Source organism: Pyxicephalus adspersus, chromosome 2 (assembly GCF_032062135.1).
Source record: "Pyxicephalus adspersus chromosome 2, UCB_Pads_2.0, whole genome shotgun sequence".
Classification (NCBI taxonomy): domain Eukaryota; kingdom Metazoa; phylum Chordata; class Amphibia; order Anura; family Pyxicephalidae; genus Pyxicephalus; species Pyxicephalus adspersus.
The window spans coordinates 19,606,223-19,629,624 of record NC_092859.1 but is presented as its reverse complement, the minus strand read 5'-3'; the positions used below and the strand labels follow the sequence as shown (position 1 = coordinate 19,629,624).

The 23,402-nt window shown below is 38.4% G+C and overlaps 1 protein-coding gene across 3 annotated transcripts in view; it reads left to right on the top strand.

Moving 5' to 3' along the window:
• RHOBTB2 (Rho related BTB domain containing 2) overlaps positions 1-23,402 on the top strand; it is a 51,438-nt gene that overhangs the window by 10,477 nt on the left and 17,559 nt on the right. The window contains exons 1-2 of one of the 3 annotated variants that reach the window (XM_072399817.1): positions 7,574-7,681; positions 7,781-7,844. In XM_072399817.1, coding sequence (XP_072255918.1) covers positions 7,792-7,844 — 53 coding nt within the window. In that variant the 5' untranslated portion in view covers positions 7,574-7,681; positions 7,781-7,791. Of the gene's footprint in view, positions 1-7,573; positions 7,682-7,780; positions 7,845-21,277; positions 21,799-23,402 lie in introns of those variants that run through there. The other 2 variants (XM_072399818.1, XM_072399819.1) reach the window with 2 other exon arrangements.

The following is a 23,402-nucleotide window of genomic DNA, read 5'->3' as shown; positions in this document are numbered from 1 at the left end:
ACACAGAGTGATTAGAAGGCGATACATTGACACAGAGTGATTTTTTAGTATTTTGTTCAGAATCTTTTTTTTCTAGGTTTTTCTCCTTTAAAATCGGGTGCGTCTTATAGGCCGGAGCGTCTTATAGTCCGAAAAATACGGTAATTTGCTTTTCCTTTACTGTCATTTAATTTAGTGTTATTTCATTTTAATCTATACAGCATTTATAACCTTCAAAAATCCAGAATTTTCGAAAATCCGGCACACCTCAGGTCCAGAGGTTGCTGGATTTTTGAACCAGTACTGTATAGATAACATACATCAAATAAAAATCATGAATTCAAATGTAAAGTACAGCCATTGAAGTAGTTTTAGTCAGCCCCATTAATATCATGAGGTATTTGACAATTATGCTAGACAAATAGATCTCTAATTGTAATCCAAGGGAATACGGCTTATCCCGACGCGTTTCGCCGCTTAACTTCTTCAGGGAATAGGTATGTGCCGTTTAGTGGAACTGTCATTAAATACAAGAATATAGATATACAATAATTGTATGTTATCTATATTTGCTATAAATGAAGTGCCACAATGAAAACCCCTCTCTGTTTCTCCTTTTATATTATTTGCTTCTGCATTGTCGCCTTGTCCTATATTCTACAAGTGGAGGCTACAAGCAGTTGTGCTGACACAATACACGGGCAGGTTCTTCCATCGTTACTATCAGGACAGCCCATTCTGTGCAATGACAGCCATTGCTGGAGTACTTAGTATATAGAGGAAGTGGCTGCAAAGATCTTTATCAAAATCGATAAAGAAGTGTTTGATACACATGAAATCCAGAGTTTACACCTATTTTACCTTTTTTAAAAAAAATCACAAGTATTCATCTAGTTCACTATTTCCAAAACTCTGTTAGTTTAGTATAGAGGAAAATAAAACATAACTTTCTGGCCAATTATGGCCCTCACAAGGAAAAAACATAATATGCAAATGAGGGCTTTTGTTTTTTTCTTGTTCTAAATTAGTGCTTTAAAAAGTATTTCAGCCCTCTGCACCAGCTTTACGGGTTTATTATAAAAGTAACAGATGTCAGGGTTTTGAATTGGATCCCATTTTCACTGGAAACATGCATTCATTACCACAATGCATGGTAACAATCATTGGTGTGCTGCGATGACATTTGTTATAAATGTCCTCCCTACACACTTTCCAAGTCAATCTCCAATTTAAGTGCAATCTGAAAACACTGCATGCACAATTTTAGTGGTGTGTTCGGCTATATATGACCAGGGGTGTAGTTGTAAAAAAGAAGAGGGGGCACGGTAATAGTAAAGTCTATCCATGGCGAGGGAGAGCTTTGACGGGGGTCTCGAAAAAAGTGAGCCCCACTACACCCCTGTATATGACACAGTACTTGTGCCAGCAAAATACTCTTTGTGTATTTAAAACAAAACTTAAATTCCTCATTTAAGAATTTATGACCAGGCCAGTCATTATTGCAGAAATGGACAGCCGATATCTCCTTTGCAATAATCTCTCCTACTTGCCTGATCATTCCGGGCATGCACAGCTTCGACTTCAGTTGAGCAATCCTGGCTTCCCCTGTGTATGTCAGGAATGAATGAACTTACATGTGCCTGTTTAGTTATCACTGCCTAGTCAATCAAAAAAAGCTGAAGAATATATACAGGAAAATGAGTAAGAAGAACATGGTGTTGCCCCTGCGAGGGAAGGGGAACAGGTGAGTATAAGTACGTGAGTATAGGTACGCTCTTGTACAGAGCACAGCGGCCAAGAAAAAAACAAATGTACAGCCTGGCTTACAAAGTACAGGTGTAAGAAGTATGTGATGTACAGAGTGCAGGGGTCAGGTGTAAAAGTGACATGCAGTCCAAGTGATATATACAGCTAAGTGCCAAGTTATAAGATTAACATCGTGCAAGGATGCGGATTATAGTGAATAACATTTGCTGTAATTTGTTTGGCCAACTCTATCCATAGCACAACAGTTCCACCCTAAGACCTACAGTGTTCCCTCTGGAACTTTTTTTAAGCTGGGTTGGAAGAAGCTTTTGGCAAGTGGTAGCCCCTTTATTGCAATCCAACTTTTTAGTAACCACCCAGCTGTTTTTGGGTGGTATGGAAAAGTGTCGGGTGGTACCCGGCTAAAAGGAGCTGAGGAGAACACTGATCTACATACGTACACGTTTACACACTTATGCATACATATATATAAATACACATATACACACATATCCTAACACAAACACACCAGCCATCACCTGCCTTGCTCTGATACAAAATATAGACCTTTTTTAGTGCAGACCGGCACCTACACACTATTATAACTTGCAAAAAAAGCACGAAGGCTCTCCCTGCCAGCATCTGAGAAATGAAGTTATTTACAGCAGAGACTGGCAGAGGATGCGAGAAATGGGAAACTTCCTACACTAGCTTCAATTACACATAAGAGCAGTGAACGCCTGTTGTGTATCAGGTGCGAGTCCCCAGGACAAGCAAAACAGCTTGGCAAACTTGATTTTGTGCCACGTGCTGTCTGTTGGACCATCTTGTTCTAACCCCTTACAGTCTATACAAATCTAAGAAAAAAAAAGTTTTGCCTTTAGATATACTTAACCTTTGTTTGCTGCAAACGTGAGATAAATGTGGAAAACATGCAGTAGCTCACATTCTCAGGAATCTGGTATGTGCCGTAAAGTTCATCACAAAAAAACAGAATGTACCTTTGGGGAATGTGTCAATTCAGGTGTTTATTGATTCTGAGTCTGAAAAGGGGAAACTAAAGGCTAATGAGAGTTAGAGTTGTATTTATAATTAGGTTATAATATATATAATGTTAGGTTATAATATATCACACATGATAGAATATTCACAAGAATTAAGGACATTGCTGCTTCTCCTGGTATTTTATAAAGGAAAAGTAATTTTGTATTGAAGAATTGCTGATCCTATCCCCCCCCCATTCATGATAGGATTACATAGGGTTTGCATGTAGAAGTTCCAGAATATCAATAGAAATACAGATGATGATCATATTATGTTAGCATCATGTGTAGGTATGCACCTGTCGTTGCATGGCAGTGTTATATTGAATGATGAATACTTGGGATATAATCCGATCTGTTATGTCCCATTCAGTCATTAAATGTCTTTAGATATACTAATACAATGCTACAATGTAACCAATTTTAGGAATCACTTGTTTTCAGCACAATCTATTTTGTATCTTTGGAAGAAAGTTTTTAAGATGATATCAGCTCTGGTTTCAGATAAAAATAATTTAAAATTTTGAGTTAGTATAGTGCATATTTACACTCATTTGAGATTAGGTATTGAGGTACATATATAATAAATGTTAGGTTAGGATTTTGTGAAAATTATGTTTACTCCCACATGATTGGATTTAGTTTGTTAAAGCACTGTGCATTGTACAGAATTACTATTAACCATTTGTCATCCCAAACGTGTTGAGGTTAAACGTACAGAGAGTAGGGTTTAGACGCATGTCATGTGCAGAGTGAAGGTGTCAGGAGAATATAACATATGAAGTTCAGGAGTGTGTACATTACAGATTGCAGGGCTTAGATGCGTGCAATGTGCAGAGTGCAGGAGCCAGGAGTATGAAACATTTGAATTGCAGGAGTCATGACTGTGTACATTACAGATTGCAGGGCTTAGATGCATGTAATGTGAAGAGTGCAGAAGTCAGGAGTATGTACTAATGTAGTACAAGAGTCAGAACTGTGTACAGTAGAGACTGCAGGGCTTAGATGTGTGTAATGTGCATAGTACAGAAATCAGGACTGTATACATTACATATAGCAGGGTATCAGGAGTGTGTGCATTACAGAGTGCAGGGCTTAGAAGTGTGTAACGTGCGGAGTGCAGGTGTAAAGAGTATGTAACATATACAGGGCAGGGGTCAGGAGTTCATTCATTATGTGTCTTGCTATCCTTCCATCACATTCCTTTCCTTGTCCCCTCTCCTGCCCATAGGAAAGCTTGGAGGTGTTGGTGCTGTTTAAGGTCACTTGCTTTCTGTGTATACTAAACTGTGGCTGCCTGGTAGCAGCATGACAAGCATCCACGGCATTAGAGGGCATGTGTGGCAGCCAGTTCACCTGGTAAGGGCTGTGGCAAGGTCATGATTTACCCCTCACATGACCTCAATCAAGGGGTATATCATAACCTACGTGTTGCTAAAGGTCTAAAATGACAGAAATATTTTACTAAGAATTTTTCCTTTACTCATGACACAATGTTCAGTCACACGGAACACTCCTCAGTCATTGTACTTTTCCATTTCAGTACATTTTTTCTTTTTACATAACTTTAAAATGCAATCAAAAAGGCACCACAATAAGCACAGTAACCAGTGAGATTAATATCTATCGAGTAACAAATATGTTATGATTTTAAAAGAGACTCAAGAAATATCAGAGATTGTAAGTAAATCCACGGTTTATCAGAATCCACGTTTTATGGTATGAAATCCTTGCCTCATTTTGTGTCATCTTAGTTGAATTTAGAGAAGTCTCCTTAACTTCTGAACAGGAAGCTTTAAGATATCTCTCCCCCTTGCAGAAAACTTCATCTTAGGCTGTTGCCAGCATTATCAAATGTCTTGTTCCAGTATTTTGGATTTTTACCTAATCCACTTCCATTGAGATCGGCCATCAGGACAGATAAAGGGCGTGAATCCCTCCAGGAATTATTGAACGGAATACTGTAAATTAATTTACTAATCACATGTACTTCTTTAAAATAATTGTTTTGATAGTTGTGTAGATATAATGCCGATCCCATGTACTGTAAGCTTTAAAGCCTAAACTAAACTGAATCTGAAACCTAGCCTAAAGTAAACTACATTGAAGAAGGCAAATTTTCAAAGCAATCATTTTGATTGATGTAAATTAATAACATACTGTGTTTATATAGCGTCAACATATTATGCAGTGCTGTACGTTAAATAGGGGTTGCAAATGACAGACAGATACAGACCGTGGAAGAGGACAGTACCCTGCCCGAAAGAGCTTACAATCTAAAAGGTGGGGGAAGTAGCACACAATAGGACAGGGGAAAATGATAAGTATTACCTTTGGAACCAAGCCGTAACCTGTTTTAAAGCATAGCTCTGTACCAGTCCACATTCTGGACCTCTCTTGTCTTTTAGTTTCCTGTTAACAGATTGAAGTCCCCCAATCGCTCACCACCTGCTTCATGTAAACTGCAGGTTCTGCCTTGCCATGTTTACACGGTAATGCTGGGAAATGTATCTTGGCCTCTATTCTTTCATCTTCAAATGTTACTAACATCTGATTGACCACCCACTGGCTGTACTAAGAAGAGTCTAAATGATCGGTATTGCACATTTGGCCAATGAAACCCATATCTTCTCCACCATTTTGCTTCTTTACACTCTTTGTATTTGTATATTAACCTGATTTCTATTAGCCTTGTTCAATTTTGGATTTAGTTGGACTTTAATATGTTCAACCTCAGCTATTAATAAAAGTGTACCTGGCAATCCTATCAAGTTTACCTATAATCTATTGTTCAGTCACCTATAATAGGGTGACAGCTGATTCCCAATAGTTGTTATCCTGTCCCTTGCGCCATGGAAGAGACAACAATGCAACAGGCAACAGTTAACATTTCAAAAGCATGAGATCAAAGCAATGAGATGGGAAGAAAGTTAAAAATAGTGGAAACAGTATTTTACTCATTTTTTAAAAAGTTGTTTCTGATACTAAGAGTTTAAACAAATAAAGTGTCATCAAGTTAGGATCATCCACTTCATAGTTAGTGCCAGGTTTTAGGGGGTTAAGGGTTAGTTGATGTTTTAGGGTTCCCATAAAGTATTAAAGGTTCATTTTCTAGGTTAGAGCCTGGTAGTTGTTGGCAATGCATGCCATTATTCCCCCTTGGTTTCTATGTTAAAACCAGCTAAAAAAAACATAATTATGGTTTGCAAACATTGCTGTCACAAAGTCATCAGATCTTGTCCAGGTCTGCAATAACGTAATATTCTTCTCTGGGAACTGTAGATCTGTATGGGTCATTTTCAGGTTAAAATAAATAAACTTGTGCTCCTACACACCGATGCAGCAAGATACAGAATGAATGCTTTTATATATTTCTGGCAGCATTACATAAATGTGTTTTGCATAACAAGGATTTTTTTTGCATACCTGTAAATAAGGTTGTGTAAATCAGTCATGTCAGACAGTGGAAAATATTCCATAGAATTACAACTCTTAGCACGTCATTCAAACACAGTCTGGTTTACCATGTTGGGTTTTGTAATTCTGCAGCCGCAGTTTGCTTTTATAATTGTATTGTAAAAATTTGGGGACCTATTTTTGTATGCAAATTCATAAGCCAGGAAAGCTATGCAAAAATTGGAATAAAAAATAAATTGCAGTGTAGGTATAATTAAAGTGACATCAAAATTAACCTGCCCTTTGTCTTCTAATAGGTTCATGGTGCCAGGGAAGGATAATATCACAGGCTTTTTATAGTGCCTCCACTTGTAGTGTTTAACCACCATCACCTCATTACACTAAACCTTCAATAGGTTAAATACCAGAGCCCCCGCTGACTCCAGAGGCACTGACATCTGAGAGCTGAATGGCAGGAGGGGGTTTAGCCTAATCTTGACCATGAAGAAAGTCGAGATCTTGTACGCAGCCTGTATCTAGTTTATTAAGTCTTCCCCTGACACAAAGAACTGATCTGAAGACATTGACAGGTACCTGATTACACCAAAAGTGCCTGCATTCTACATTTAATATTACTTTATACATTCTGATTGATATGATATGTTCAATGCAAAAGTAATGACCCCTATAAAAGCCATCAATAGGCACTATTGGCAGCCAATAATTTCCCTATTATGTTAATGTTATTCCAATCTGAATATTTGTGCATATGGACCCTCCAATGATAATAAAAAAATGTCAAATGACATCGCAAGGGGGCCTTAGGGCAGCCTGAAAGATATTGTACATCGGTTTTAGCGCGGGTACTGATTATGATTTATGGTACTGGTTACAAGGAATAAAGGAATAAATGTGCAATCAGTATGGCATTGGTAGCCATAATCTTATTGACAGATTATAATTGCCTAAAGTTACCATGTGTCACGGAAAAGGTGAAAGTTAAAACAATGATCCTAGTTTTAAAGTGGGCTTAATAAATATGACCCTACCTACAATGAGTGCTAGTGCTAATTCAGTACAATAATGTTGCAGTTTTAAAGTGGATTAAACAGAAATAAGTAACCTTTTGTCAAAAATGTTTTATTGCTCATTTTTTTTAATACCACACATGCCAAAATGTCACATAGAGTTGATGGAGCTGGGGAAAAAGCTGATCTGAGACATGTAGCCTTCACCTGCATGCCGGTGATTGTAGCAGATCAGGTTAGCTATAATACGGGCTGTTCACGCCCTCCACATTCATTGGACAGTGTGAGTGACTTGTACCTGTATGACGTCAGGGGAGGAGAAAGGAGGGGGGATGTATACAACTCCAGACCCAATCCACCTGTCATACTGCTGCTTATGCACACCTGTATACATCTGTGGAGCGCTGAAAACAAACACCTGTCTGCACAGATTTCTGACTAGGAGACTCATAACTACAACCATATCTTCTGACGTTTTAGAACCCCCAGGTAAAGCATGTCATGTACTCAAACTCATTGCATATTTATAGGTGAAGAAAAGATTTGCTTTGTGTATGTATGTCAATTTCTGATATGTTCTATATTCAGACTCCTGGAAGATGGAGGAAGGGGTGAGAGAGCTGATGGAGTTAGCAGACTTCGAATATGATGAGTGAGTACTGTACCTTATGATTTTTATGTGGGACTGATCTCTTAAACAGAAAAAAACATTTCTGTCCTAAAAATTTATTCTGCACTTTGCCTGACCATTGGTGATATTTTTTTTTTCCTTTATCTAAATGATACATTGTGCCCTGAGTACCCATGGTTCATTTCTTCTCTTACATATCAAGAGTGCAATCTACCCTAATCAGCTTTGGTGTACCCAGTAATGATTCTAACCAAAAAAGTGGTGACATACTTGAGTAATATGTTTTTTTTGTTTCGTCAGCACGGAATATTTCCTTGGGTAGAGGTGGCAGTCTGCCAAAAGCAGCATTGGCACATAATATGCTGAGCTGTCATGGTACATTTTGTCTTTATATGTAATTGCACATTTTACCCTAAGCTTTGAACATATATTTTACCCCAAGCTGTCATGGCACACTCTACATTTATATGTGATAGCATATTCTACACTGAGCTGTAATGGTGCATGCTTCCATGAACAGTAATGGTAGCCTTTGCCATAAGCAGTGATGGCACCTTCTACCTAATCTGGAATAAAAATAGAACTGAGTGCATTCCACCTTGAGAAGTGATGGCACCTCTTCTTGAGAAGTAATGATGCATTTTGCCCTTAGCTGTGATATTATATTGTGTCCTTATCTGTGATGGTACATTGTGCCTTTAGCAGTGATTGTATATTCTCCCTGAGCAGTGTGATGGCACATTGAGTAGTAATATTACATTCTGCCCTGAGCACTGGCACATTTTGCCTCAAGCATTAATAGTATAAAGTCCTCTATGCTATGATGGCAGGCTTTGCCATGAGCAGTATTGGCACATCCTACCTGTCCAGTAATTGCACTGGTAAATGGTGCCCTGAGCAATGATGCTACATTGTGCCCTCAACATTTATGGTACAGCATTAGATTTGCTTTGTTTGCTCCATCTGTTCATTGTGATGTTCTTTGTGATACAGGTCCAGAACCTGTTCTTTTCCCGAGTAAGTTGTTTAACAGGATTTCTAGTTTAAGTGGTTTGACCCTCTCAGGTAGTAAAACAGAGAAAAAACACCCTTGCAGTTGCCATATTTTGCTGAACTCAAACTCCATATCAAATGTGAAGTGCCAACTGCTTCTGAAATGTGTTATTGTGGCCCCCCTAGTCAGATATAACACTGTGAGATAAGTGGTTTATAAGTTGTTGGTGGCTTATTTGGTTTTTGGTGCCTTTGGCTTGGTATAGATGATAAGTGTAAACAGTATCTGCTGATCTTGTTAGAAATGCTGAGATGTCCTCTACATGCTTCATAGTCCTCTTAGTCCAATGGGCATCAACTTGAAAATTATAGAAGTTCCCAAAAACCCACAAGGGCCACAATATATCTTGCACAGGGGCCACAATATATATATATATATATATATAATATATATAGCAAGATTCTGCTGTAGTATACAGTAGTAGAGCTAGTATACTACAGTAGTTTAACCTAAAATGTTATTTCTTCTGCATTTGCTTGTGATGTACCACAATACATACTAAAGAAAAAGTTGGCGCAAAACAAATCCTTGCATTGGCTTAGTGGCTGCAATAATAACTCTCAGCATTGTCCGTAGAATGAGAAAAATACATGGGGGGAATGAAGAGAGGTTTATGGAATCAGAGTTGCCAGGATGGCAGACATCTCACCAAGGAATGTAATTAAATGTAATTGATGTAAGTATTTTAATTTGGCTTGGTATCAGCCCCTATAGAATACAATTTCGGAGGAGGAATGGACAGCACTCAGAGTTCTGCATGCACATTGGATGACTATAACTTGTTAAGAAGGAGAAAACTGAAAGTAAAGAGCTTATTAATATGCTGGGATTCCTTCACTGTCCATTTATAAGCAAGTAAGTGATGAGACCAACAAGAGCAGAGTAAAATCATATTACCAACTTTTCTGTACTGAATGAATCTCAGAACCTGCTGCACACATAGATCCTACTGTAAATAAACAGTATTTATAGCACAAACATTTTACACAGCGCTGTACATTAAAAAGGGGTTGCAAATGATATATATATATATATATATATATATATATGCTTTGTCAGAATAATATAAAAGGCAGAAATTCCGGAACATTACCGTCTTTCTAAAATACTCAGTATCAATGAACAATGAAAGTCTTCAACTTCAATTTTCCATTTGATTCCAAAATTTTTGATGTATTAAATAAATGTTTCTCTTTAAATGATGGATTATGGGATGAAATATGAAGCAGTACAATGGCTCAGAGGATAACACTCTTGCCTTTGCAGCGCTAGGTCCCAGGTTCGAATATATCGGCCAGGACATTATCTGCACGGAGTTTGCAGGTTCTCCTCTTGTCTGCGTGGGTTTCCCTCTAATTATAATTGGCCTTAGACTGTATAAATGACATATTACCACAGTAGGGACATTAGATTGTGAGCTCCTTTGAGGGACAGCTAGTGACACAACTATGGACTTTGTACAACGCTGTGTAATTTGTTGGCGCTATATAAATACTGTGTAATAATAATATTGAAAGATTTGACAGGGTATGGAGGCATTCAGGAGGCTTCTATGTATGCTGTCCCAATATTACCCAAGAGGTGCAGAGGGCATTTGGCACATTTAGGACAGATTATTAAAAAGCACACACCCCCGTCACAGCCCTTAATCATGCCCATCATAAAATGTAATAATGATCACTTAAAGCATTACCTTTCTCCTACAGCTGACTTGTTTCATGCTTGACAATTTTTGGAAAGTTGATTGCCATCTAATGATTATTGGCACCTTGTATATAAAATCTCTTGTTGATACAATAGTGAATAGTGTGTTCAGCGTGTTTTACCGGAAGGTGAGTGATAAGATTCCTGGATGATTCTTTGTGGAAATGATTTATGGGGCCACACAAAGCTCTTGTATGAGTTTACATACCACGTAATGACCTTGTGGCGATTCCCGGGGAAAGCACAGTTAAATGACTGGCAGCAAGAACAGGTTGTGAGTTTGGCATGTAACAGAATGTCACTCAGCTGCTTCTAAATCATGATAAGATCAAGTTGGAGAAAAATAGTTTGTGTTGTGCTCCTTCTATCCCTGTCGGTGTGGTACACCTCCTCCCCCTCCAGCATGTAATAGTCATTGAGTCCCAAGCCTTCTGATTGTTGTGCTGTACACTGCAGTGTGGTTGTGGCACACAGGCGCAGACTGGTGGATTCTAGACCAAGCTGGATACATGTGCTTACTCTACACTCGTCACATAATCATATAAGTAATAGGAGAAGAACAAATTGTAATTCTAGGTGGGTGTGAGCACCTGTCTGTAAAAATAGGAGCAAATTTACATTTATGTAACATAATAAAGCAATAAAACAGGCCGGGGCAATCTGGAGAATACAAGCTTCTTTGGATCTGCAAAGCCAAGCATACCTGGGCTTATTTTCATGGCATCCTGGAACGTGGAGTTATTTGGATATTAATGCAAATGAATGCAAAAAATTATTTGGAATGTAGTCATACGTCCTAAGATGTTCCAGATTGAAAAAAACATTTAATTCTTTTATTATCATTAAAGCAACTGTAGCCCCAAATTATCAGAAAGCGTTGGCTGTGAAACCTAATATCAAACTGAAGCTTTTGAAGGTGTCACTCTCTTTCCCCTGCTATGTTTAAGGCTTTCCAATTTTGGAGAAAATTCAATTCTGACACCAAAAATAACAAAATGTACCTAAATGTATTCTTATATAGGCCACCTCAATACACGACCACTCAAATTTGGAGAGGCAACAGTATGAGACTGTCACACAATTGTTTGTAAAGTATGTATCAACATCCTAAATACAATTTATCTGCAAGTTAGTAGTCTCATAAGCCAGAACAAACAATTTTTCTCTTAGGCTATGTACTATGGCCCCAGGGCTGATATCGGACGAGATAATGTCATGTGTACTTTCCTCGTTGTTCATGGATCTATCCTGGCATCCTGGCAGGTCCAAGAACAACGAACAATTGTAATGAAATGAAGGGGAGAGAGTGTAGCATGGTGCCGCAACATCGTTCTCCCCCTGCCTTCTCCATAGAGCAGAACATAGAACATAGATCCTTTCCAACAACAATTATTGAATGTGTGTATGTAGCCTTAGGGTCTGGTCACACTGGAATACAAGCTGGTAACTCAAATTGCATTGGGCAGCATGGTTGGCCTAATGGCTGGTGCTCTTGCTTTTGCAGGTTAATTGGCTTCCCCTAAAAATTGGCAGTAGACTGGTAATGACATTTAACTATTGTAAGGATATTAAATTTAGAGCCCCTCTGACGCACAGGTAATGATATGACTATGAATTTTGTAAAGAGCTGCATAATGTGTGTGCTCTATATTATTACAAGTTAACAATTAATTTACTGTTCTAAGTCCTAAATATTTTATTTGATTTGAACTGAATAGCAAACTGTAAGCAAAAATTAAGCACTCATTCTCAATAGAGGCACGCGTAAAGACTATTTTTTTTTTTTATACCCAGGAATTTACTTTTGCTAAGAAATGCATAAAACACATTTGGTAAATGAGACCAATACTATGCCCCAGTCCCCTGTACATATTAACAACAATTTGCAACATCATGGCTTTATTGTTTTCTATCTTTGTTCACAACCCACCATCTCCAGATTCCTAAATATAGTTATTGATTTTAAACCAACATCGTGCTTTGTCTCAGTCAGTTTGACTTTTCCCTACGATATTACAGGATCTACTCTGTCACTGACTTCAGACATTTAATATGGCCACTTTAGAGAAGAATGTGTGATACTGCTGATCTATTAACATTCTTGTATGTTTAATTTTGCAGGGATCAAATGCACATGAATGGAGCATTGTTGGACCATGCAGAACTAATCACTAAATATGCTAGAACTGTTGGTTACTCTGTATGGATCCATTTGTTTTAATAAATATTTTATTCACCTAGCAAAAATAATCCCCATAGCCCTGTCCATTACCCCAATGATCTAGCTTCAGATTTATTAATTTATGTTTGTTATGAGGTTAATTGTATGTTTTCTGGCATAGCTACAGATCTTTGGGTGCCAATGCAGAGTTTGGATGTGTGCCACCTGTTCCATGGCAGCTCTGCTGCTGCAGATGGTCTTAAAGCTACAGATCTATAAGCTACAGTGCTAATTTTTAAATATACCCAATCATTTTCACATCAGGACCCCTTCCCCCTTCACATGAGAAGAGAATCTTTGCATCAGAATTCCTCTCTTCACAAAACCATACCCAACTCCCTTACATCAGTTCCTACCCTTCAAATTAGAATGTCACCATCAAATCAGAACCACCTATTCATATCTAGACCTTTCATTTTATATCCCTACCCATTTCACAGCACAGGTTGGCCCATAAAGTGCTGTATATGTAGTGCTGAGGTTGGGCCAGTATGTAGGACTGCAGGTTTATGTTATATATGCAATATGTGCTGCCTTTGTTCCAACAACTTAAACCTTGTTGGCTTGTGCTGAAACCAGTGGATGTTCTTTTTATAGCACAGATTCACATTACTTACAGAAACTTTTGGCACAGTTGTGTTGTTGGATGAAATGTGATATGTAGTACCCAGTCTGTAACTGGATTAAAAACCTTTTACAAGATGTGCCACTGATCTAATTTCTGTGTGTAATCAGAAGCATAACTCTTTTCTAGGTTGCATATGCAGCAAAAACATAGACTTTATATAACATTATTGTGAAAAGATCTGTAATGCACAACCCACAACATCCAATTAAACGCCAGCTTTTAACACTTTTGTGTAGCCCTGGTAATAAAAGATTTTGGATTGTCTGCTAGGAGTTACAGTAAATTGAACATGGCCTTATTAAAGGGTTAGACTGCCTAAATCAAAATTCCTTTGGGATTTTAGCTTTGTTCTTTTCTTGTAATTGTAGTTATTGCATTAATATTTAAATAGGTTTACAGGTAATATGGGTGAGAATATAGGAGAGAATAGCTGTAGGAAAACCTTCTCCTTAGATTTGATAAATACATTGAACCTAACAAAATTCTGTTAATAACTAGGGCACTTTTGATAGATGTTCAGTCAATATATAGATCAAACAATAATCAATAATGCCCGTTCAGTTGTAAGTCAAAGGGGAAGGACGTGGGGAAGAGTGGAAAGCAAATGACGACCACATGACCCAATAGAAGTACCTACAAAAAGCCAGAGCATGTCTTAGTGTTGCTGTTCGGATTCAGCTTTGGGCAGTTTGGGATACTCCGTTTAGGGGACAGATGCAGCAGTAATCAGTGAAATAAAATGGCTGAAAGACATTGCTACGATATGGTCTTGCTACATCTTGCTTTGTATTGGTGTAGTCAGCACTGGTTCCTCCATTCTGTAAGAAAGGCAAAGGATTTGTTTGGGTTTCTATTTCTTCCAACCAGTCCAGCACCAGCCATCTATAAGACTGAAAAATCTCTCTAGGCTTATTTTTAAAGAATGCATTATGTGGTTTTCAAGGTGAAGTCTCAGCAACTGAAATAACTTTAGAGCCAGCCTTCTGTAAATTATTGCCTCACATGCTTGCAGATATGTTTTTTATTGTTTTCATAACCTTTAGCTTTAGGGGTAGGTACACATTTGTGATCACAAGATTTATTTAATCAACCAGTCTGTGGTCATAGTGATGTGTGATTGACACTCAGCAGCTGCAGGCCATTGTAGACTTTATTCATCCCTATTGTGCCTTGAGAGCCTGTGTTCACCCAAGCATTCATTCTATATTTATACACATTCACTGCTTGTTAACAAGGAGATAATTTACCTCCATAATGACTGGTTATGTAAAACTGTTGCTTCAATAAATGTATAAATGTACTATTCCAAGGCCTCTATTTATAAAACAGAGAATCTAACAATTACAGCCAATGTAACACATTTAACTTAAAGATTCCCAAGGGGAATGTTTAAGGTAATGTCAGATTCCCTGTTTTTTTTTTTAAATAGAGCCCAGGTGTATCTAATGCATTTCCTGATTTCTGCTTTTCTTATTTTTTTGTTCTTTTATGATTTTCCTGAAAACCCACCACAAATTAAGACTAGGTATACACGTAAGATTTTTCTTGTCCAATATATATGACAGTCATGCTAGTCTGGGCAAGAATCGGACATGTGTACGAGAGAATGACCGCCGTACATGTCAATGGAGAAGAGCACAGCGGAGTGCCACTTGCTCGTCCTCCCCCCTCCACTCTTCATAGAACAGAATGGTGCTGTGTGTACAGTGCTTGTTCATTCATATGTCACTCTTTTGTCGCTGGAAATGATCATGAAAGATGGTTTCCAACATTGAAAATTGCATGTGTGTTCACAGCCTAAATCTGAACCTTTTTAGCCTTGTGGATCTGCTGGTTTAGGTTGTTTTGTAACAAGTCAGATTGTAACACGTGGGAAGCTTTGCTGCATGACTAACCCACACCGCATGTTTTATTAGTTTAGATTTGACATAAAATAATTTTATTTTAACCATTTTGTAAAGTGTAATTAGTTCCACAACCTGCCTGAATTTATTGATTGAATGTAAATGAATGCTTCCTGTCATCAATGCGTATAAATATCATCACCATAGCAACCAGCAGGTCGGTCAGTGAATGCTCCTTTGCAGATCAATTTTGATATTGGAAAAGTTTAAGGATTTTTAAAACAATGCTAGCTTTCATCTATAAAAGGTTATTTTTGATGCTTTATTCATTTTAAATCCAAAGCTGTGCCCAGCAGTACATTTTTTCTATCTTCTTGTTAGCACCATCCCATTTCCTGTGGGCACGGAAGGGTCATGGGCCCTCCTCCTGGACAGGCATCATCATAAATGTTGGGTTTCTGGACCAATATGTTATTATGAGGGAACTGCTCGGTCTAGGGATAACAGAAAAATAGGTATTGTGAGGGAACAGCATTAAATACACTGGCTGCAAAGAGGTATTTCAGGCTCCAGCTCAATTGTAGAGCCCTCTGCCCATTTTTATTCCAAAAAAACTCCAATGCAAAGCTACTTCCAGGGTTTTCTTTCGCAGGGGATCAGTGTCATTACAGCATTAGGAGAAAAACACAAATTTTAGCCTTTTCAGAGCTGTTGGTCCCACTGACCTAAACATTGGGAGACCCCCTGGACTCTCCCAGCATACAGGTGTAACCCAAGCCTGTCCACCTGGCCTCAGGCTTCAACTCCCCATTGTCCTGAAGACAGGTGCCCTTTTATTATCATTGGCCAGGTGCTCCAGAGCCATTCTGAATTTCTGGCAAGGAAAGGAGTGCCTGGTCCTCCCATTCCCTCCAGAACACTCCGGGCCTGGATCCTAAAGAAAAAGTTGCAAGTCTGCAGCAATTTTATTACCTTTTCCAGGAGAAATTGATGATGCCAATTATCCTCCGAATTTGGCAACGGGTGTCTTATACCACTACAGTATGTAAAGGGTATTTAAAACAAAGGAATTAGATCTTAGTGGGGCTTGATGAATGAGAGGGAGGTTATATGGGGAGATGGAGTTCTTTAACTTTCAGTGCAAAAATATACAAAAATACAGATACAAAATATACATTTCCACCTAAACCTAATACTATTCTTTTCCTATTGTGTTCCATTATCTGAAGACTGAAATGTTGGTAATATGAGTATGTATGTGTGTATATATTTGGATTTGTGGATAATCCATGCCTCCCACACTCTTTCGATATTTTGTACCGTTCTTTGGTTTTCTTTTTTGTTTCATCCCCACAGCAGTCAAGAGACTGGTCAGCAAAGGCTCCAGTATCTTTTGTACATCTAATTAGGTTTACTCTACTTTTAGGATTCTTCCATTAGCAGCACATTAGCACCAACAGTATGTACCGACGGGGCCAATGCATGATTTTTGGTTGCTATTAGTTGCTGCTCTATGCACATCAATATTGCTCTCTTATGCCTTATTGTTTTCTTGAGCAAAATGCCAAGTTTGGGAAGGATTATGTCACGAGGCACTATCCCCAAAAACCAGAAATAGGCACACATTGACTAAATAATTACTAAATTGTGCTGGTTTATTGTTTCTACAATATGCTGCCTCGGGCTGCCTCATATGATCCAATTGTTACGCTGTAAAGTCACACCTTGCAGATCATGGCAGTGCCGTCTGCAGCTTTTCACTTTCATTGCCGACTTTTAGAGCTGGTAGTTTTCCTATGTTGTTTGGCCGTTGTCCATTTCCCATAATCCACATTTACCAAAACAGCCATAGGCATCTTTTTTGTTTTGAAGGATAATGTTGAGCCTCATCTGGTCTGAAAAGGAAAGCAGTGCGGGCACTGTAGATGTCTGTGTGCTGTGGAGCCCTTAGAATTCTAGGCCCTTACTGTACACATTGGCCCTGATTTATTAAAGCTCTCCAAGGCTGAAGAGAATACACTTTGTTTAGTGAAGCTGGGTGATCCAGCAAACCTGGAATGGATCTAGTCCAGGATTCAAAAGTTTTGCTAGCAAATAGCAAATGATTTTAAGGAATCCATTCCAGGTTTTCTGGATCACCCAGCTTCATTGATCAAAGTGTATTCTCTCCAGCCTTGGAGAGCTTTAGTAAATCAGGGCCATTGACTTGACTTCTTTGCAATTCAAGACTAGGCCCCACCCGCTATCAAATGGCACTACCCCAATCTGCAATAATAATAGCTTATTAGTAAGGAACAGACTTTTAATCAGGATTTTCCCTAATATTAAATCTTGATTCTACAGGAACTAATTTACTATTGAAAGCCAAAATATTGTAGGCACTCCAAGCACAACTGGCATCATAGGAGGGTGGCTTTGGGTGTATGATCTACCCAAAATGTATGATACCCCCTCTCTTCAAATCCTACACTGAGCATCGCCAGATGTTTTTTTGATTTCTTAGTGAAGCTGGGCATTTTTGCTCTAGTACACTCACCCCATCCCTAGGAAAAAGGTCCTCCATTAATCACAGAGTCTGGTGACACCCCTAGGAACTACACCACTGACACCAACCTCCCCTGAGAATAAAAACAATCCCAATAAAAAAAACACATCAAGAATGCCAGATATGATGATTTGGTGTATTTATGGCCTTTATGGTAAGAAGTTCATATGGCAGGCTGACACCACCGCTGCTACTTGTAGGGAAGTGTCTTAGCGTTGTTGGTCTTCTGCTGGAAATAATGGCAGGATCTTTTGTTGAGCAGGGTCCTCTTGCTATGTCACTGTTGGTACTTGTTTATTATGTATGTCATCTGCAACCACTATTTATTGTAGAGCCCTACCTAATGTGTTGGCACTTTATAAATAAAGTATAATAATAGTTGTCAGCCTCGCCCAGTTCACCTTTGTGAACTACATATGTGCTATTAAGGAAGAATTGATTACACGGCTCCTCCTTAGATTCAGTGCATCAAGTATAGTAAGGACCGGTAGTGTGGCAGGATCATCGGGTGTAAATCAAGAAAGGCCTGGAAAAAGGGAAACTTTTTTTAGCTAATACAAATGGGGTTGGGTAACAATATATACATTTTTTTCCTCTTGTGTGTAAATTTACATAGTTAGTCGGGTTGAAAAAAGACAAGTTTAACCACTAGCAAAATAAACATATCCCAGATAAAAAACCCTAAATAGTTGATCCAGAGGAAGGCAAAAAAAACCCTGGTACAATTTGCTCCCAACAGGGGAAAAAATCCTTCCTGTTTAAAATAAATGTTGTTGTTCTATTTTTTTCTTTTTTCGTATATTTTTTAAAAAATGGCTTCCTTTGGTTTACTATTCTCTTTAATATGTCTTTAGATGAAAAAATATCATTTTACAAGCCAACTGTGTATGTTTAATGCCCACCTAGGGTTTGTCACAGCCATGAAATTTTACATAAAATCTGGGGGAAACACGTCTGTATAAAACCTAAATGGCAGTGCTGGATTGCCCATCAAGTACAGTAGGGTTGTTCTTGTGGGTGGCACAGAAGAGGAACTTCACTGTATAGTCCCTGACCTTCCCATCATAGATACAGGAGACAAACTATCAGAATATCTTAAGGTAGGAAAGAATGTTGACAATCCTAGCACTCGGGAGTTCCAAAGAGTTTGTACCTTCAGGCTCCAGTGTTGGAAGTCTTGCTCTGGTCTTTGGTCACCATAGACAGCAATGGATGACAAAGGTGGGGTAAAACTGTATTTTTTGGAGTTTGGTTCCCCCCATGTGTATTCTAAGTACTGTGATCAAGGCCTTGGAGCAACCATTCTCAGCCAGGGGTCTTCTAGAGGTTTCTAGGGGTTCTCCAAACTGTGGCTGAATGATCTCCGATTTGATAATGCCTGCAAAGTTCGAGGACCAACACCACTTTGCCAGCTGCATCACTTCAGTGATGTGTTTTAGTTGTCTATTAGGATGGTATTCTAACCACTTCTGCAGGGAGGCATTCTTTCCACTGGCAAACCTAAAATAAGGGTTCTAAAAGGTTTCGAAAGGTTGCCCTAAAGTTTGCATTTGAAGAACATATGGTTCTACTGTGCAAACACATTCTTTGTAAATGTCATCATATACCATATCTGAGGCCTGGTTATCTGCATGTTAATCAACACCCGGATCATGAACAAATACATCATTATAATGTATAACTTTTCTCTGTTGGGTTGATGAGTGGACAGAACTTATATTGCCAAAGGCTTTCTGAATGCAGATCTAAAGTGTAGACCTACCCCACTGTACAAAATTGTGACATTTCCAGGTCACCCATGAAAATTATTGAGACAACGATCTTTCCTGTCATTCAAATGTAGCTTAGTACAAAGGCACACATAATCCTATAGTGATAACATTACGTGACTGAATGTCACCCTGTAACAATATTACATCCTTTATGCCAGAGGGGATACAGCCTTTTTCTATCCAAGGATTAAGAGTCAGATTGGCATTGTTGTACAATACCCAAAGTGCATGGCTTCTTTTAAAACATAATAGAAATTATGTTTATATCTGACCTCTTTAGGATTCCAGAAATGGAATCATATCGGATTATATTATTGTCTTCTTAGGGTGGTGACATATTTTAGTGGTTTACCAACGTATGTTGTAAAATAATGATGTAACATTACATAATATGACATGATGCTCATGTGATTTATTTTATACATTTAGAGACACCTACACCTTTCAGAAAATACATTTATAGATGGTCTACTCATTTCATCATCTTTTTTTGGGTGGCTTTTCTTGATCAATCCACCACCGCAGGGAAGCCTGCAGGGAAAGACATGGTGGCTTCAGCCTAGCTTAGATTCTCATGATTCCCTGGTTAACCAGCAGAAATTAAATAAAACCATAAACTTTATTGTAAAAGTAGTGTTTTGGAGTGACCTTTTTCCCTGCCCCCTAGACACACAATCACAAATATCTAATGATGAGTATTGGCAAGACTGCAGGGCCTCCAAAGGACTAGCACTGCTGTTGCACTATGCAGTGTCCATGTGCACAGTATATAACATCGGATACCAAGAATTATACTTGTTGTACAGAAGAAGTGATGCTTCTCCATATCCATATATTCACAATACAGGCCAATACTGACTTTGATCAGCACGGTGGTTCAGAAGTTAGCACTCTGGCCTTTGCAGTGCACTATCACTGGACACCATCTGCATGGAGTTTGCAGGTTCTTCCCGTGTTTGCGTAGGTTTCCTCCCGCATCCCAAAAACATGCAGTTAGGTTAACTGGCTTCCCCTCAAAATTGCCCTTAGACTGTGGTAATGACTTATGACTATGGTGGGACATTAGATTGTGAGCTCCTTTGAGGGACAGTTAGTGACATAACTACGGACTTTGTACAGTGCTGTGTAATATGTCGGCGCTATATAAATGCTGTGTAATATTAATAATACTAATGAACCCCATTAGTCTGCACATTAACCCCTTTATATTTAGTATATATTTATAAACTAATGTTGAGCCAAAACAACTAAACCCATTGACTACATTTGTAAGTGTTAAAATATTGGGTTGCAGCCAAATGATTCATTGCTTATTTATTTGCAATGACATAATCAAGCAACCACTGAATGTTTGTGTATTCATATCCACTTTAAAAAAAAAAGGTTTACATAATACCAAGGTTTATTTACCCTGATAAAACAAATATATATTATAAACAGTGCAGAATTACCACACAATGGTTGCTTGAGGTTTAGGACATTTTAGGATTTTCAGCTAAGAATAATCATGCAACCAAATGTCTTGTTAACAATCTGCTCCAGGCTTTGGTGAATGCAGTATATTCCGCAGCTGCTGCATCTGCATTCTCCAATGCTTGTATTTATGCAATAGGACCTGCAGGCGGTGCTCAAGACTTACACCCAGCTAAAAATTATTCCTCCCTCTCATATGAAACACACACACACCTCTGTGCTGAAAACCAGGAGTCGCAACCGGCAACCATCACTGCTAGAGATCCACATTCAGGATCACACAGGCTGCTATATGCGTTGGTACACAGGCAGCAACACTGAAAAGGACATACTGATCTCCATCCATGCAACACACACAGCATCTGTGACTGAAGAACACTGGCGATACAGAGACACAGCTATGCTCAATCACATTGCACACACAGGTACACATACAATCACACATTAACATAAATCAGTCTGAACACGAGAGAAGCCAATTTTAGCACCAATAATACAAATTCATGCACACATTAGGATCGGTGCTAAAAAGGACACATATGCCCATGGGACATGACTAACCCACGTAGAGGAGGGCACACACACATTTATGGGTATAGATGGAGATAAAACACACACACGGCATAGAGTTAGAATGCAAATTTGTAGCTAGACACCTGTACACATAGCCTCGGCCTTCCAATTTGAAACCTACGGAAGAGAAGATGCTCCAGTGATCTCATCATGGCGGCGATGTATGTAACAAGGCCTGTTCGTGTGTAGTATAAGCTGTGTGTGATTGCGCTTGGTAGTATGTTGATAGTTGCAGAATTGGGGCTTATTTTTACTTGTGGGGTATCATCCGCCTGTGTGTTTCTATATTTGTGTTTATACTGTATTTTACATATGCACTTTGTTATTTATTTTCCTGGTAGGATTTTGTTTTGTGCGCAAATGAACTTTGATCTCTGGTCTTCCGACCTCCTGATTTCCAGGAATGTCTGACTGCCGGTTAAAGAATAATCAAAGATTAATTTTAAGATGGCTTCTTGCCTTGGAGATATGGCACTTCAAAGTGTGTTATGACCTGGTTTTTCCATAATTGGGTTGTAGCACCACTCATCGTCTTATACACGCTGCAGTCTTTTTATTATTGTCCTATTTAGGATATTGCAATATTGTGCATAAAATAAAAAACTTTAAAGGAAATCTGTACTGAAATTGTAAAAGAATACAGATCTTTGCTGAATTCTGTTTAAGTATACTATAAGTCTTCCTTGGCTTTCTATAATTATAATACTTTTTTTGGGTTACCAACCTAGAACAGCTTGACGGCCAGTAAAGTTAGAGAACTGTCAGAAGTATTGAAACATTTGGATCTTCATCATAATTAAATAATTAATCATTTTAAAAATATAGATCTCAGCAATGGCAGCCTAAATTTTTATGAGTTTAAAATTTTAATTGGTTTGACATGTAAGGGATTGTGTTTGCTTAAAATGTGGGTCTGATTAAGATTTGTAAGACTTCATGCTGTTATTTGCCCAGTATTGTGGAAGAAGTTCCAGTATTGGGCCAGTAGGCATAGATGAAACCCCATCCATAAATATTATTCTGATCTTTGGTATGGTAACATATTAGTAATATGTTACTCTTACAACACCCAACAGTGCTACTGCATTCATTATTTGTCAGACTTTGCAGGTTACTACACTGGCTGGAGTTCTCCATCCATTGAGTTTACTCGGTGTCAAAGTTTGGAAGATATTAGTTGTGATGATCACAGTAGAATCAATCCATCTATCAAAGCAGGGTACATGGATTAGTGGCTGTTGGAATATAACTTGCAGGTTTATTTTAGCAAAGCCAATAAAAAGGTCTCCATTATGGTCTAAATGGCCTCAAAACAATGGAGATATGAAAGTTCCATTGACCAAAGTATTTCACACCTATTTCCGAATGACTATAACACTTGTTGTACATCTTACTGCAAATCTATATGAAATTGCCCTCATTTTTCACCTATAATATCCTTTGCTCCAAATATCTTGCCTTAAGAGTTTTACTCAATTTAGAGTGTGTCTGTTCCCATTCACCCAAAAGAGCACTTGTGAGGTCAAGTAATGATGTTGGATAAGAAAACCTGGCTCACTACTGATGTTCCAACTTATCCCAAAGGTGTTCAGGAAAGCTGAGCTTTGTGCATGGGCCATTTGAGCTCATCAAACCATGTCTATGCATCTGGTGTGATGGTCGGATATCCACAAACATTTTACCAAATATGTGTTTTCCTGGACCAATAAATTTGTAAGCTGATAGGTACCTGTTAGCCTGAACTTCATTGCTTGTCTGTCTAGGG